This window comes from Geotrypetes seraphini, chromosome 14 (assembly GCF_902459505.1).
Source record: "Geotrypetes seraphini chromosome 14, aGeoSer1.1, whole genome shotgun sequence".
NCBI lineage: Eukaryota > Metazoa > Chordata > Amphibia > Gymnophiona > Dermophiidae > Geotrypetes > Geotrypetes seraphini.
This window is the reverse complement of record NC_047097.1, coordinates 46,142,698-46,159,684: the sequence shown is the minus strand read 5'-3', so window position 1 is coordinate 46,159,684 and position 16,987 is coordinate 46,142,698. Positions and strand designations below refer to the sequence as shown.

Genomic DNA, 16,987 nt, shown 5'->3' with positions numbered 1-16,987 from the left:
GGTCTTGTCCCCATACCTGTGGAGAGCACTTTCTTTTTCCCCACCGATTCAGCGGGTTATCCGCAGCTATCGGTGGCTATCCATGGGTAACTGCCACCGTGTCATTCTCTAGTAGGGCTCTCTCCAGTCTCAAGCCTATTTTATTTTCAGGAGCCTCATCCACGCAGTGGAAAAGAATCTTCAGAGGCCTGTACTGAGGCCTTCCTTCTGCAGAGTCCATCCTTGATGTAACTTCCGATTTTGCAACGTTTCAAAAAAATCAGCACCCTCGCTGCACAATTGATTTCAGTCCAATAAATCTAGCCCAAACCCAGTTTCAAACACAATTTTTGAAATAAGCACCCTTATTTCACAATTAATTTCACATCAAAATAAACCACAAGGCAAAAGAATAGTTATAAAGTCAAAAGAAAAATAATTAACGGGGTTTAAAAAAGGCTTGGATAATTTCCTAAAAGAGAAGTCCATAGTCATTATTAAGATGGTTTGGGGAAATCTACTGCTTGTTCCTAGGATAAGCAGCATACAATCTATTTTACTCCTTGGGATCTTGCCAGATACTTGTTGGTCACTGTTGTAAACAGGATACTGGGCTTGATGGACCTTCGGTCTATCCCAGTATTGATAAGGCCTGTTGTGGTCAGTTTAGAGTGTGTACTTTCTGAAAGGGTAAACTGTTTCCTTCTTTTGTATCCGATGCTCCTCCTCCATATTGGCACTAACGATACTGCCATGTACCCCTGCGAATGTGTCAAAAGTGACTTTGTGGCTCTGGGAGAGAAAGTGAAACAGTCAGGTGCGCAGGTGGTATTTTCGTCCATCCTCCCTGTTGAGGGTTAAGGCCAGGGCAAAGAAGCTCGCAACCTGGAGATGAATGCGTGGCTACTTGGATGGTGTCGTCGAGAGTGTTTTTGGGCTTCCTGGACCATGGGATGATTTTCCAAGGGCTGCTGAGCTGGGATGATGTGCATCTATCAAAGAAGGGAAGAAGTGTCTTTGCCCAGGCTGGCTAATCTACTGAAGAGGGCTTTAAACTAGAAGTGATGGGGCAGGGTGATCAAAGCTCCCAGGTGAGTATAAGCACTCAGATTAGTAAATCAATGAATACCTCTACACGGATGGGAAAAAGGGGCAATGTCTGGAAAGCAATATATACTAATGCTCGAAGTATGGGAAACAAGATTCTGGATCTAGAAGCTGTGATAGAAGAAGAGGGGTTGGATATAGTGGTGATCATGTAGACATGGTTCACGGAAAACCATAACTGGGATATAGTTTTACCAGGCTATAATCTGTTCAGGAAAGACAGGGTAGGAAGAAAAAGAGGTGGAGTAGCGTTATATGTTAAAGATCATATTAAAGCCACACAATTGCAGGGTCTGCAGGGCAAGGAAGAGGCACTGTGGATCAATTTGGAAAGAGGAAAATGTGTGAATATATTTACGTTGGTGTGATATACAGACCTCCTTCACAGACGGAAGACGTAAATAGAGATTTAATAGTATACATTCAAAATATATCTAAAAAGGAGAAGTCTTGCTAATAGGTGATTTTAATATGCTGGATGTTGATTGGGGTCTTCTAGAAGTAGGGAGATTCTGGATTCTTTACAAGGAGAACTGTTCCAGCAGTTTGTAATGGAACCTACACGGGATGGGGGTCATAATGGACTTAGTGCTTACAAACAGGGAAAGTGTTTCTGATGTTACAGCAGGTGATCATCTGGCATCCAGTGATCACTGCATGGTACGGTTTAATATTAAGATGGATATAGAGAGGGCTCATTCAAAAGCAAAGGTTCTAGACTTTAAAAAAACTAACTTTGTTCAGATGGGGGTTTACGTCAAGGAATTGTTGTGTGGGTGGGAACATCTGGAAGGAGTGGAAATGCAGTGGGCAAAACTGAAAGGAGCAATTGTAAGGGCGACAAATCGTTTTGTGAGGCAAGTAAGCAAAAGTAAGAGGAAAAGAAGGCTGCTTTGGTTCTCAAAAGTAGTAGTTGAGAAGGTAAGGAATAAGAAGTTAGCTTTCATAAAGTACAAAAGATCACAGAAAGAGGAAGACAGGCAAAAATATCTGGAAAAGTTAAGAGAAGCTGGTCATATAGTCAGGAAAGCAAAGATGCAAATGGAAGAAAAAAATAGCTGACAAGGTAAAACGGGGAGACAAGACATTTTTTAGATATATTAGTGATAGGAAGAAGTGCAAAAGTGGCATTATGAGACTGAAAAGATGAAGGGGAGTAATATGTAGAAGCTGATAAAGAAAAGGTCGAATTTCTTAACAAATATTTCTGTTCTATGTTTATGGCTGATGTGCTGGGAGCAGGACCACAGAAGACAAACGTGAATAGGGATGGAGGAGTAATAGACCTTGATCGATTTTCAGTTGGTTGTAAGAAGCTAGCTAAAATAAAGGTAGATAAAGCAATGGGGCTGCATGGTGTATATCCTAGGATGCTGAAGGAACTTAGAGAAGTTCTGTTAACTCCGCTGATTGACCTTTTCAATGCTTCTCTAGAGTCAGGAGTGGTACCGGAGGACTGGTGAAGGGTGGATGTGGACCCTCTCCAGAGACTGCAACTGGTACAAAATGCAGCAGTCAAGTTGATCTTTGGGTTGAAGAAGTCCGATCACATAACCCCTTCCTACCAACTCCTACACTGGTTGCCAATGGAGGCACGTGCGAAGTTCAAGCTGGGATGTTTCTGCTTTAAGGTACTATCCGGTCTAGCCCCTAAATATATAACTGACCTCTTCTCCTTCTCCTTCTCAACCAACAGGCATAAGAGAAATACACACCTGAAGTTCGTCTCCCCATCGGTTAGAGGATGTAAATTTAAAAGACACCATCAACATCTTCTATCTTATGGGGCAAAGACCTGGAAAAACTAATTATAAATGCAAATAACTATGGTGAATTTAGGAAACACCTAAAAACATACCTGTTCTTGAAGTACCTAGGAAACGAATCTGTACAATCTCTCCCATAACAACTGATCCCTTAAATTATTAGCCACTAATCTCTAACTATGTATGTTCCACTCAATTTGTAGCATCTTTCTAATCATTGTAAACCGCATAGAACTTCACGGTCCTGCGGTATATAAACTGCTATTATTATTATTATAAGTGGAAGTAAGGAAGAAGTAATAATAATAATAATAACAACTTTATTTTTTCTATACCGCCACAATCTTACGACTTCTAGGCGGTTTACACTGAAGAGAGCTGGACAATCAGCGAAGTACAGAATACAAATATCGAAAATGTCACTGAATAGTCAGCGAGTTACAAAATACAATTAATACACATATTTCTCAAAGTTATCAGCATGGTGTTAATAGTTTTAAAATGGTATCTGATTAGGAGATAATGGTATCTGATTAGTAGGGAATTAAGTCTGACTTCTGTGGTAAGCAAATTAATGGAAACGCTTTTAAAACAGAGAATGGTCAAGTTTCTGGAATCCTGTGGATTACAAGACTGGAGGCAACATGGATTCACTAGAGGTAGGTCTTGTCAGACAAATCTGATCAATTTCTTTGACTGGGTGACCAGAGAATTGGATAGGGGATGTGCGCTAGATGAGGTGTATTTAGATTTTAGCAATAAATAATCTGAGTGCCCTTGGGATGGATCCCAAAGTGACGGGTTGGGTCAGGAACTGGTTGAGTGGAAGGCGACAGAGGGTAGTGATCAATGGAGATCGCTCTGAGGAAAGGGATGTTACCAGTGGTGTGCCTCAAGGTTCTGTTCTTGGGCCTGTTCTTTTTGACATTTTTATAAACAATATTGCTGAAGGGTTGTAGGGTAAGATTTGGCTCTTTGCGGATGATACCAAAATCTGCAATAGAGTAGACATGCCGGATGGTGTGAATAACACGAAGAAAGACCTGGCGAAGCTTAAAGAATGGTCTGAAATTTAGCAGCTAAAATTTAATGCTAAGAAATGCAAGGTCATGCATTTAGGCTGCAAAAACCAGAGGGAATGGTACAGTTTAGGGCAGTGGTCTCAAACTCACTGCCCGGGGGCCACATACGACCCACCAGGTACTATTTTGAGGCCCTCAGTATGTATATCATAATCACAAAAGTAAAATAAAAGTTTCTTGATCATATGTCTCTTATAAAGAGTATTACCTCATGAAAAATTGTAATTTCTTTAATAAGACATTAACTTTTTTCTGCAGCCCTCCAAGTACCTACAAATCCAAAATATGGCATTGCAAAGGGTTTGAGTTTGAGACCACTGGTTTAGGGGGTGAAGAACTTATGTGCATGACGGAAGAGTGGGACTTGGGTGTGATTGCATGTGATGATCTTAAAGTGGCCAAACAGGTTGAAAAGGTGACGGCGAAAGCTAGAAGGAAAAAGGAGGTATTGATGCCTCTGTATAAGACTCTGGTGAGACCTCATTTAGAATATTGTGTACAATTCTGGAGGCCGCACCTTCAAAAAGATATAAAAAGGATGGAGTCGGTCCAGAGGAAGGTTACAAAAATGGTGTGTGGTCTTTGTGATAAGACGTATGGGGTCAGACTTAAAGATCTCAATCGGTATACTTTGGAGGAAAGGCGGAAGAGGGGGGAGGTATGATAGAGACATTTAAATTTCTACGTAATATAAATGTGCATGAGTCGAGTCTCTTTCATTTGAAAGGAAACTCTGCAATGAGAGGGCATAGGATGAAGTTAAGAGGTGATAGGCTCTGGAGTAATCTGAGGAAATACTTTTTTACGGAAAGGGTGGTAGATACGTGGAACAGTCTCCCGGAAGAGGTGGTGGAAACAGAAACTGTGTCAGAATTTAAGAGGGCCTGGAATAGGCACGTGGGATCTCTCAGAGAGAGAAAAAGATAATAGTTGCTGTGGATGGGCAGACTAGATGGGCCATTGGCCTTTATCTGCTGTCATGTTTCTATGTAATGGAACAATATTTCTTTAACAGTGAATGAAATTCTTGTTACATTGAAATAATACAAAGCAACTCATCTTATTGTGTTGCAGATTAATTTGATATACAACCCTCTTCTACCTCATGATTTAACAAAAACTGGTGTGAGGCAGGGCATTGTGGGGGGAGAGGATAGGTGTGGGTGAGGCAGGGCAGGTTGTGGCTAAGGCTGTGTATGGTTAGGGCTGGGGACATGGTCATGTGTCCTCTTTTTTTTTTTTTTTCTTCCCAAATATGGTAACCCTAAATCTGATGACTATACTAATGTTGCTCATGATGTTCTTCATAGCTCTCTTCCTTTTGTTTCTTCTCCTTTGCCTTCACCTTGCTTCATCCTTGCTTCTATAAATTCATTCCTTTTCTCTTTCCCACATCCTCCTCTTTATCCCTTTCCTCTTTCTTTTCTGTGGTAAAGGGCGGTGGTGGTGGTGGCATGAGGTTGGGGAGAAGAACCATACTGCCACTGTGCCTCATTAACAGGTTTCAGGGAGGGAAACATTCTGGCCTCACGCTGCTGGTGTCAGTCTTAAAATAAAATAAAGTTAAAGAAAAAACTTCACTGTTTTCCTGAGTAAATTGTTGGAACATATTGAATAAAATTCTAGCTACAGTGGAGTTTAAGCTGCCCATTTGTTTTCTTCTACGAGCAAGTTATGAATTTACTGTACTTTTAACAGATATCTTGCATTCCTTCTTCCCAGGTTGCTGATATTGTTACAGCAGTTGGTAACTGCAGCTATAACCAGCTGGTGGAAAAAATTATCTCTTGTAAACAGTCGGACAACAGTGAGCTAGTTAGTGAAGGTGGGTGAGTGCTTTCATGATTTTAGTTTTCCTTGCTCTAAAGTCAATATTAGTCAGATTTGTTTGATTTGCTTTTAGGCTTTCTATTTGGAATTAGCTTAGTTAAAGCCTATTGATAGAGTGCTCATTTAAAGGAAAATATATCAGAAAGGCTCCAAAACAGAAAATGTAGCAATAGAGTTCTAGAAGTCATATTTTTCTTCAAAGCACTGATTTGTTTTAGGGTTATCACACTTGTTGTTCTAAAGAGAACAAACAGGAAGAGACTTTCATAGGATATACACAGCGCCAGATGAGCAAAGGTGGCCAGGAGGAAGTAAGGACAAACAGAAAATATCACCTAGGAAGTACGTACTGTGGATGAGCCAGCATTACTAGGTTTTAGCAAAAATGCGTGCATCAGAGGACCCACAACTTCCTAAGATATGATTTAAACATAGACTTGATAGTCATATAGGTTCAGCGGAAGTTTTATTCAGGCTCTTCACATGTAATATACAGATACCAGGGTGTATCTTAGGGTGAATGGTTTGAGTTCTTCTAAACACAGACTTGATAGTACTGTGTTTATATTCCACTTTCAATACAAAGTAAAAGTGCTTCTTTTGTGATGCTGGCTGTGCTTAACTTAGTAAAGTATTCCAGAGGCTGTCTGCCATTATGTCTTGAGGGTGGAATATAAATGCAGTGCTATGAAGTCTGTTTTTAAAAATCATGTCTTAAGAAGTTGCGAGTCCTCCATGCAGGCATCTTTGCTGAAACCTAGCCGAGATGGGTCATACCACAATAAAGATTTCCTTGATATCTCCTGTTGTCCTTGCTTCTGCCTGGCTGTCTTTAATCACAATTTTTTTTTATTCTACCAACATAGGACTTATCCATTTGTTTTTGAAGCACCAGAGATCTTTTAATCTGTACCGAACTGTTTCAGCTTGGGCAAATTGGGTACAGAAGGGTGTGAAAAGACTATGGGCTCCTTTTACGAAACCGCGTTAGTGGCTTTATCGCACAAAACTTTTTATCACACGCTAACCCCCGCGCTAGCCAAAAAACTACTGCCTGCTCAAGAGGAGGCGGTAGCGGCTAGTGCGGCCGGCAGTTTAGCACGCGATGTTACTTGTGTTAAACCGCTAACGTGGCTTCGTAAAAGGAGCCCTAAGTTTAAAGAGAAAGTAAAGTATAAGTTTATTAAATTTGCCTTTCATCTGAAGCAGCATAGAGGTACACAAATGGCATTAAAGCAAACTAGTAACTCATTTCCCTAAATCTGCTTTCTCTTTTAATGAAACAGGAATATATTGATAGCTTTGGCTACTCCTTTCTACAGCAGACAGAAAAATTTGCAAAGTATCACATAAAGATGTACAAATGAAATGACATATCTAAAAATAGTTGTGCAAAGATACTTGATCAGTTTTAAAGAGCCAAACTACCAGATTAATTTTTATAGAGCCAGTGCAATACTTGATAGATTTAAGGTTCAGAATCCCATTAACAACTTTGAGATTTTTCTGTGGTCTAAAAGTTGCTCAAATGAAAATCTGTTTAGATATATTTTCTGGAGAGATTTCATCATGTTGGTTGTTCAGCAGGTTTCAGGGGGAGGGCCAGCCATGTCTTTCTCTAAAATGAAAGCGAGAAAATAGATCTGGGGATGAAAGACCAAACATGAATGATCAGTTAGAGAGATTGGCCTGACCATATGAATCTGAACAGTAGGCATTTCACAGAGAGAAAGACTGATGCCTAAATTGTACATCTGATTAGAATGATGGGCTAATGGCAATAATTGCACAAATCTGTAAAACTTGATATTTAATACATCAGATAGCTTTTCTGTGGTCATCATAAATCCTTCAAGCAAAATGCAAGTTTATCAACAATTACAGGGATTAGTAGGAAGTAAAAGTTTATTCCTAAACCAACAGCCGTGGGTCACAACTTTATAGTGAACTCTGATACTAGTTTTAGCAGTTTTGCTCACCTCTAGCATCTGTTTTCTGTAGACAGCAGGATTGATTGAGTAAACAAGTGATGATGCCATTGAACATCATTAGGACAGAATCGCTCTCCTAGAGCTCAGAATTTAGTGTAAAGTTCTGTGTGTGTGTGGACCTTCCTGCATGCAGCAGTCTCCTCATGTTCTAGTTTTCAAAGCTTGAGAATTAATGCAGCTGTAAAAGAAATGGAGAGGTATTTTGTGCCTGATAAACTGAGGTCTATGTAAAACACTTTTTATAGGTGAGCTATGGTTCTTTTTCTGTCAACAAGCAGGATTGAGTTGGGCACACAAGTGGGTGACTCCCAAGCTTAGGGCTGTACAAATCTTTATGTATTGGCTCATTGCTGCTTTTATAAATTTTATCCAGCAAAATTGACTTTAGGAGAACCACAGTAGTTGCAGTGGCTCCAATTTTATAAGACTTTACATTAGTGTTCAGATGCATACCCATTTTTTTTTTTTATAACAGAACAGAGCCATATTGTTATAGTTCTTTTGATGCCTGATATGCCAATTCTGATAAGGTCAAAGAAGATGAATAGCTGTATAAATTTCTCAGTTGATTCAGTTGTTTTGATGTAGTAGATGAAGGCACTCTTACAATTCAGAGTTTGGAAGACTTTTCTTGCATAGATCCTATGAGACTTTGCTTAGAATACAGAAAGCTTGCTTGATATGGGCAAGGTATTCATACCTTGAGTAAAAACATAGCATGAGTTTGAACAGTCACATTCTGATTGAGGTTACATTCTTCTAACTGAGGTAGCAGCTACTAAGGAGAGTATTTTGCAAGTAAGGCGTTTGAGTGAAGCAAATTCTAATGATCAAACTGGAACTTTAAAAGATATCTTAGAACAACAAAAGGTCTTATGATTCAGAGGTTTTCTGCACTTGCAGTTTGACATGGAGAAGACCCTTCATGAAATGTGAAACGGTAGTCTCAGTTTTCTATCAACTAGAGTGTGGTAATCACAGTTGCAATACAAAAGAAACATGAATCTTGATCGGTGGGTTATTTACCTCTACCAGCAAGTTTATGCAGAAGGAATCATCAACAGCAGGGGTGCCCACACTTTTTGGGCTTGCAAGCTACTTTTAAAATGACCAAGTCAAAATGATCTACCAACAATAAAATTTTTAAAAACACAAAGCACACTATACGCAGAGAAAATGTTAATTATCATTTATATTCCGGCGGTTTTTCAAAGAGGTCAAGGCAGATGACTTTATGTAATGTCACCTCAGTAACAACTATACAAAAATAGACAAATATACCCCCTTCCTTTTCACTAAACCGCAATAGCAGTTTTTAGCGCAGGGAGGCATGGTGCGTACTCATCTGGAGTACTGCGTACAGCACTATTCGCCGTACATGAAGAAGGACATGGTACTACTCGAAAGGGTCCAGAGAAGAGCAACTAAGATGGTTAAGGGGTTGGAGGAGCTGCTGTACAGCGAAAGATTAGAGAAACTGGTCCTCTTCTCCCTCAAACAGAGGAGATTGAGAGGGGACATGATCGAAACATTCAAGGTAGTGAAGGAGATAGACTTAGTAGATAAGGACAGGTTGTTCACCCTCTCCAAGGTAGGGAGAACGAGAGGGCACTCTATAAAGTTGAAAGGGGATAGATTCCGTACAAACGTAAGGAAGTTTTTCTTCACCAAGAGAGTGGTAGAAAACTGGAACGCTCTTCCGGAATCTGTCATAGGGGAAAACACCCTCCAGGGATTCAAGACAAAGTTAGACAAGTTCCTGCTGAACAAGAACATGCGCAGGTAGGGCTGGTCTCAGTTAGGGTGCTGGTCTTTGACCGGAGGGCCGCCGCGTGAGCGGACTGCTGGAAATGATGGACCACTGGTCTGACCCAGCAGCGGCAATTCTTATGCTCTTATGAATGCCCCGTGCTACTCTCGACGCTCATAGACTCCCTGTGTTAAAAAACGCTATTGTGGTTTAGTAAAAGGGGGACATAGTACAAAATATAGATAGCAGATATAAATTTTCAAAACGGACACATTTTGATCACTAAATTGAAAATAAAATCATTTCTCCTATCTTTGTTGTCTCTGGTTGCACTTTATTCTTCTGACTGTGCATCCAATATTTCTTCCCTTCTTTCAGCCTCCTGTATGCTTCCTCTTCTCCAGACCTCATTCCTTCCCCAAACTTTTTATTCCTCTCTCCCTGCACTCCTCCCCTTTCTTTCTCTCTCCCTGCCCCCTTCTTTCTTTCTGTCTGTCTCCCTGTCCCCTTTCTTTCTTTGTCTTTCTCTCTCCATGCCCCCTTTCTTTCTTTCTTTCTTTCTGTCTGTCTCCCTGTCCCCTTTCTTTCTGTCTTCCTGTCTGCTTCCTTTCTTTCTTTCTCCCTGCCCCCCCCCCCACAGAAAGCCACCGCTGCAGCCATCGGGGAACAGGCCCCCAAGCCACCACCACTGAGTTCTGAGCTCTCCCTGCTTCCCAACGCCGTAAACAGGACACCAGAAGCGCCGGGCCCACCAGCCTCTCCCCTCCCCCCAATGTCAATTCTGACATTGGAGAGCAAGTTCCAGTCCAGCCAGGCAGTGATTGGGGGGGGGAGGCTGGTGGGCCCGGTGCTTCTGCTGTCCTGTTTACGACATTGGGAAACAGAGAGAGCTCAGAACTCAGCAGTGGTGGCTTGGGGGCCTGTTCCCCGATTGCGGCAGTGGTGGCTTTGTGTGTGGGGGGGGGCAGGGAAAAAGAAAGAAAGGAAGCAGACAGGAAGACAGAAAAAAAGGGGACAGGGACAGTTTTTCAGCTCTGCTTCCTTGTGTCAGCGGGCAGTCTCCATCTCCTCTGGTTTTCCTTCTGAATGCGAATTGAGAAGGTGACTTTTCTTTTGCTGTGCAATTGAGTTATTGTTTTCAGGTTTTCATTCTGAAGTTCAAGGCATCATGGTGCCCCAGAGGTTCCCAGGATTGCTGGGACAGCTCTGCCTGGGAGAAGATACAGCCTCTAGTTCAGAGGGCTGTAGCTGGGGGGATGGAGTGGGGAGCAACCTTTTCATAGGACACCTATCTAGCCGGCCTGCACTAACATTTAGGATAGCTTGGAGTGTGTTCTCCTGGGAGCTCAGCTCACCCCTGATTTATCAGGCACTTGAGAACAGGCTGGCCCCGTGTTAGTCCAGAGGACTGTAGCGGATGCTGGCTGTTCTCCGCCTGGGGGCGTGAGGAGCTAGTGGAGTCGAGGGTTTCAGGCTCTCCAAGCCTGTCTAAAAGGCAGCCCAAAGAGACAAGCTTCTGAAGGATTTTATGTGCTTATCCAAGGCAGAAATCTTCTTTGTCTAGCTGCAGTGTGAGCTGATGCAGGCACGGCACCAGGCAGTTCTGTGAGTACAGTATATTACTGTCTATGGGAGTCTTCAGGGTGGTTAAAAAAATGGATGTTTTGAGGATCTATGGGGCTTCTGTAGGGTCTCCCAACTCCAAAAAACCCTTTTCTGAGTTTTTGAAACATTTATCTAGCTCTCCTGGGTAATTTTTGGGTGCCAAAACACAGCCACAGCAGCCATCTTGAATTTTCTGATTTTATTTCAAAAGACTATCTGCCACATAACACTTCAGTTTTACTAATAATTGATTTTTATGGACTCCCTAGACCTTTCTATCCCTATGTCATGCCAGTTTTGTGCTTGGATGGCTGGCTGAGGAGTGCCTATATGCCATGAAGCACATGAGAGGGAGCAGGAGTGTTGCACTTAGCCCCCATCTGGTTCCTCCAGGGTCTCGGAGTCACAGGAAGTTTCAAGTTTATTTAGGTTTTGATATACCACTTATCAAAAGTCTAAGCAGTTTACAAATTAAGTTCGAATGTTGGGTTAAAAATCCCTCCTAGCTCTCAAAATGTGACTTGGCATTGCTGTTGAAACGCAAATGCGCAGATGCCTTGGAATAGAGAATACATCAAGAAGTAAAATATAACCCAGTATATAATCAATTTTTATTTGATCCTTAGTAGGCTCATATCACCTCGTGGGTGCTTGTGGTCATGCCAACATAGCATGAGCCATTTCTTCACCGGATTTGAATTTTTAAAAAAATCTTTTGTGTTTTTTTAAAAAATATTTTTCTTATATAAACTTTCTTGTGAGAATTTCCTTATAAATATATTTAAACAGTGGACTTATCTTTTATCAATAATGCTGAAGGAGAAATCTTATGGTTGAACAACTAGAGGTATTAGAACTAGGATTGGGCTTTGTCCCTACCTCTAAGTACAATCTGTTTCAAGCTCGGAGGGAATTATGTAGATTTCTACATAAGCTTCAATTAAAATATTATTTCTATGATCGGCAATATACGTCAGATGGCTCCTTGGTAACTTGTCGGTCAGTATGATATCCTCTGGGGCCTTTAAATCACACTATTGAAATTTTCTGTGATTTAGTAATTAAATATCTCAAAGTCCTTGAAACATCTATTGCTTCAGTTAGCTACAATATGTCAATTTCTCAATGGAAGGCTCTTCTCAATATGTGCCAAAACCACAATATAATTATCACTAGAGCCGATAAAGGGGGTGCTATAGTGGTACAAGATCAAGAGAAGTATCTACAAGAAGTGTAAAGACAACTGAACAACATTTACCATTATTTGCAGATACCTACTGATCCAATGGATGAATTAAAAAACATAATTGGAGAATTATTAAAAGGAGCCCTTAAACAAAATATCCTTACTAAAAAAGAAGCTGACTTTCTACAAGAACAGTTCCCCTATATACCTCAAATTTCATTCTTGCCAAAAATTCATAAAGATATGATCAACCCCCCAGGGCGCCCGATTGTGGCAATGCAAAACTCTGTTCGAGAGCCTTTATTGAAATTTCTTGATTTATTTTGCTTTTACAAAAAGCAGCTAAGAAAGTTATATCTTTCACTAGTGTTTAAGCCCATTACATTAACGGGTGCTAGAATATATGCCTGTCTGTCTTTCTTTATTTATGTCTCTCTCCCTGCTCCTGTCTCTTTCTTCCTTTCTTTCTGTCTCTCTCCCTCCTGCTATTTTTCTCTCTCTCTCCCTGGCACCCTTTGTCTGTCTGTCTGTCTCTCTCTCTGGTCCCCTGTTTGTCTTTATTTCTGTATGTCTCTCTCCTGGCCTCCTTTGTCTGTCTGTATTTCTTTCTGTCTCTCCTCCCCCCCCCCCCCCACACACTTTCCTTTGCAGAAGCAGCAGCGGTATTTCCCTTCCCCTCCAGGTCCCTGTGAAGTAGTAGCAGCATTTTCCCACACCCACCCCCCCACTCCCTTCTCCTCCCCCCCACTTTCCTTTGCAGAAGCAGCAGCGGTATTTCCCTTCCCCTCCAGGTCCCTGTGAAGCAATTCCCTTCTCTTACTGTGAGCTGTCCTGCTCCGTTCGGCCCCTCCCTTCTCTTAATGCGATCTGGCCTGCTCCGTTCGGCCCCTCCCCCTTCCCTTCCCGTGGGCTGGCCTACTGCGGCCAAAGGTTTTAAAAGTGCCGGCGGTGGCTCCTCTCACGCTGATGATCCTCCTGTAAAGAGCAGCCTACGATGGTGGCCGGCTTTAGCAAACCTCGCAGGCCGCTCTCCAGCCTCGGTAGCACGTTCCCTCTGTCGTACGGGATCGCGTCAGAGGGAACATGCTACCGAGTTGGAGAGCAGCCTGCGAGGTTCGCTAAAGCCGGCCACCATCGCAGGCTGCTCTTTACAGGAGGATCAGCAGCAGCGGCGGCAGCGGCGAGTGAGGGCCGAGGTGTGTTCTCTGCCGGGGACGCGGGCAGGGAGAGAGCTTGCCTGGCTTCCAGGGTGAGTGAGGGTGAGAGGAGGGGAGTGGCCAGAATGTTCCCTGCCACTGGGTTGGCTGCCACGGATCATACACCACAGCGGCAGGGAACACGAAATCCTAAGTGCGCATGTGCTTTTAGGGTTTTATTATATAGGATTAAAGATTCAACACATGTATTGAATTTGTTGGCTGACCTTAACAATATATCAGATACAGATTGGCTAGTCACCATGGACATAACGGCATTGTACACTATGATATTGGTAGACAAAGCTTTGAGGATTCTAGAAGATGTTTTATCTAGTGTAAATGAAATGCCAAGAATAATTCATTCGTTTTTAATGGAATTGTTAAGATTAGTGCTGAAAAGGAACTATTTTTTCTTTGAAAATGAGTATTTTTTACAAACTCGTGGCATTACTATGGGGGCATCTTTGGCCCCTTCATTAGCAACTATTTTTGTAGCATCTATGGACGAGCAATCCATTTTCACTGATGTTTGTCTTCAAAATGTTCAATTTAGGAAACGTTTTCTTGACGATGTCCATGGTCATCCAATGAAGAAGAATTGATATCATTTCTAAGATGGCTCAATACTTTAGATGATTGTTTGCAATTTACAGCAACATATAATCAAAAGGAAATCAATTTTTTGGATATTCATATTTCAGAGGTAGAGAATCAGATTAGTATGTCTCTCTACCGTAAACCTACAGGTAGGACAAGTTTCTTATGTTTTCACAGCTTCCATCTATACCAGGGGTCTCAAAGTCCCTCCTTGAGGGCCGCAATCCAGTCGGGTTTTCAGGATTTCCCCAATGAATATGCATGAGATCTATGTGCATGCACTACTTTCAATGCATATTCATTGGGGAAATCCTGAAACCCCGACTGGATTGCGGCCCTCAAGGAGGGACTTTGCTATGGCTATATGGTATTTTGATATTTTTGTGTATCTTGAGATGTTTTGTACACATAGGAGTAAGTTTTAAATTTGACAAATCAGCTGTTATGAAAATGTAATATAAACTGGAAGTAACGTCAGACACTGCCAATCTTAAATGAATCTCTGTGGAGCGCGGTATGAACCTAACTCAACAGTAAGTTTTTTTTGTTTTTTTTTTTAATGCATTCCTGAATTAGCAACTTTTATATCAATATATATACCTTTTAGGCTGTTATATGTCAATTTCTTTTGGTGTGCCCAAAGGATTCTAAAGCTTATCATTATTTTTAGATGTATTCACTGGGAACCTCAACCCTGAAGAAAAAGTTTTGAAACATTGTGTCAGTGGGGGTGCTCCTTCAGCATTATTGATAAAAGAGAAGTCCACTGTTTAAATATATTTATAAGAAAATTCTCACAAGAACGTTTATATAAGAAAGTATTTAAAAACACATAAATGTAAAAATAAATTCAGATTTGGTGAAGAAATGGCTCATGCCATGTTGACATGACCACAAGCTCCCAAGAGGTGATACGAGCCTACTGAGGATCAAATAAAAATTGATTATAATGATATATACTGGGTTATATTTTACTTCTTGATGTATTTGATCACCCAGTAACCAACTAGCCTTGATCTTATAAACGCTTGGAATAGAGAATGACACGGGGACAAATTTTTCCCCGTTCCCGCAGGAACTCAAATTTCCCCATCCCGTCCCTGTGAGTTTTGTCGCTGTCGCTGCCCCATTTCTGTTAGCTCTGCCTTAACTACACAAGCTTTGAACACTTATGATTTTAAAGTGTTTGAGGCTCGTGCAGATGAGAACAGGGCTTGCGGACACAGGAAAATAACTCTCTGGAATGGGAATATGAGTTCCTAGGGGGATGGGGAAAAATTTGTCCCCATGTCATTCTCTACCTTGGAACTGATGAGGAGACAAGGAATGTCCCTGCAGAGGTCCTTGGGTGTTCCAGTTCAGGAATTTGATTCTGATTTTGTGAGTGTAATGCTTGAAGCTTACACGCAGACAACCATAAGCTTTATGGTTGTCTGCGTAATCTGAAAATACACCAGTGCCTGTTCAGTGGGATTTTCCATTGTGAAAAGGTATTCCACAGAAACCAGAGGTCCAGTCGGAAAAGGACTGGGATGACTAGGTCAGGTTCGATTACTTTGCTCCTGCAAAGTGAATCTTCAGGTTTAGAGGATTTTGGTTTGCATGTGAGTTGGGCTGCATGTGACTTGGTCAGGGAGTTCCCCGTGCCTTCCTTGTTATTTCCCCTCTTCTAGGGGTGATCAGTTGCTTTGGTACGAGCTGAAGAGATAGGACTGTGCATTGTCACAAGGAGGTGGAGCTGTAGATGATTCCTTCAGCAAAAACTCGTCGGTAGAGGTAAATAACCCACTGGTCAAGACTCATGTTCCTTTATACTAGAAAGATTATTATTGAGGTAAGAACTTAATTTCCCATGTATTCTGATAGAACATATTTGGAACGGGCATGTTCAGGAAATTACACAAGACACAGCTATTTGTAGATGCTTTCTTCTAGTTAATTGCCTTTTTTGGCAAAGCTGATGAACTGTTCACGATCATTCTTATTATGGTTTTAGTTTTTAATAATGTTTTAACATGATTTTTTAGGATTATTTGTATGTAATAATGATTTTGTTTTTAAATTATGTATGTAACTCTGAATTTTTAAAATAAATAAATAAATATAAGTGATGCAAATACTGGATTATGTTGGTCAGCAGATACACAAGATTGTTTTCCATTTGAAAGCATAGGTAGCTTAATGCATGGTTTTCTTGCAGCTATCAACTTTATAGTGAATGAGTGTCCAAAAGTAGAATCTAAACACTGCTCCATTTTCACACTTTGAGGGCTAGAAATTTTGGATTGGAATGAAGAAGACAGCCTTCATCTTGAGTGATTTAACACTGAAAATATTTGGTACCTGTACAGAAGTAGAACTGCCAACCCTTATAGAAGAGGAATTTGGTTCTGTCACAGCCAATATGGTTGGCTGCTGTAGGAATTTGTACAGGATTTTTGCTGTAAGTGGGTGCTATATATAAGGAGACCAAGTTCAGGTTATTGCCAGTGCATCTCAGGCTAGGAATTTGGAGGACAGGAGAATCAATCAATAGAGAGATAGTTTCATTTTTTGCTGTTGGCAAAGAGGTCAACCAAAGGGGTTTCCCAGTTCAGAAAGATAGGCTACAAGGCAGCTGCATCCAGGCACCTGAGGCTGCTGCAGAACTCTACTGAGCTTGTCAGTTATGTGGTTCTGAATTCCAAGGATATAAGTAGCTTGTATTGGATTGGCTATGATAAAATCCCAGAATTTTGCTTGTTACTTGGCAGAGACACAATGATCCTATTCCTCTTCATGTGCTGGCATAAAAAATAGTCACTAGGTTGTCTGCCTGAATTAAAATCTCATGGACTAGAAGAACAAAGATTTGAAGGGCATAGTAGATAGCATATAACTCCAAGTGATTGATGT

General features: G+C 41.2%; 1 protein-coding gene across 3 annotated transcripts in view; it reads left to right on the top strand.

Annotated features, from left to right (window-relative positions):
• Positions 1–16,987, top strand: part of MINDY2 (MINDY lysine 48 deubiquitinase 2) — a 257,977-nt gene that overhangs the window by 80,707 nt on the left and 160,283 nt on the right. For all 3 annotated transcript variants that reach the window (XM_033920683.1, XM_033920684.1, XM_033920682.1), the window contains one exon: positions 5,657–5,759. In XM_033920683.1, the coding sequence (XP_033776574.1) occupies positions 5,657–5,759 (103 nt within the window). The remainder of the gene's footprint in view (positions 1–5,656; positions 5,760–16,987) is intronic.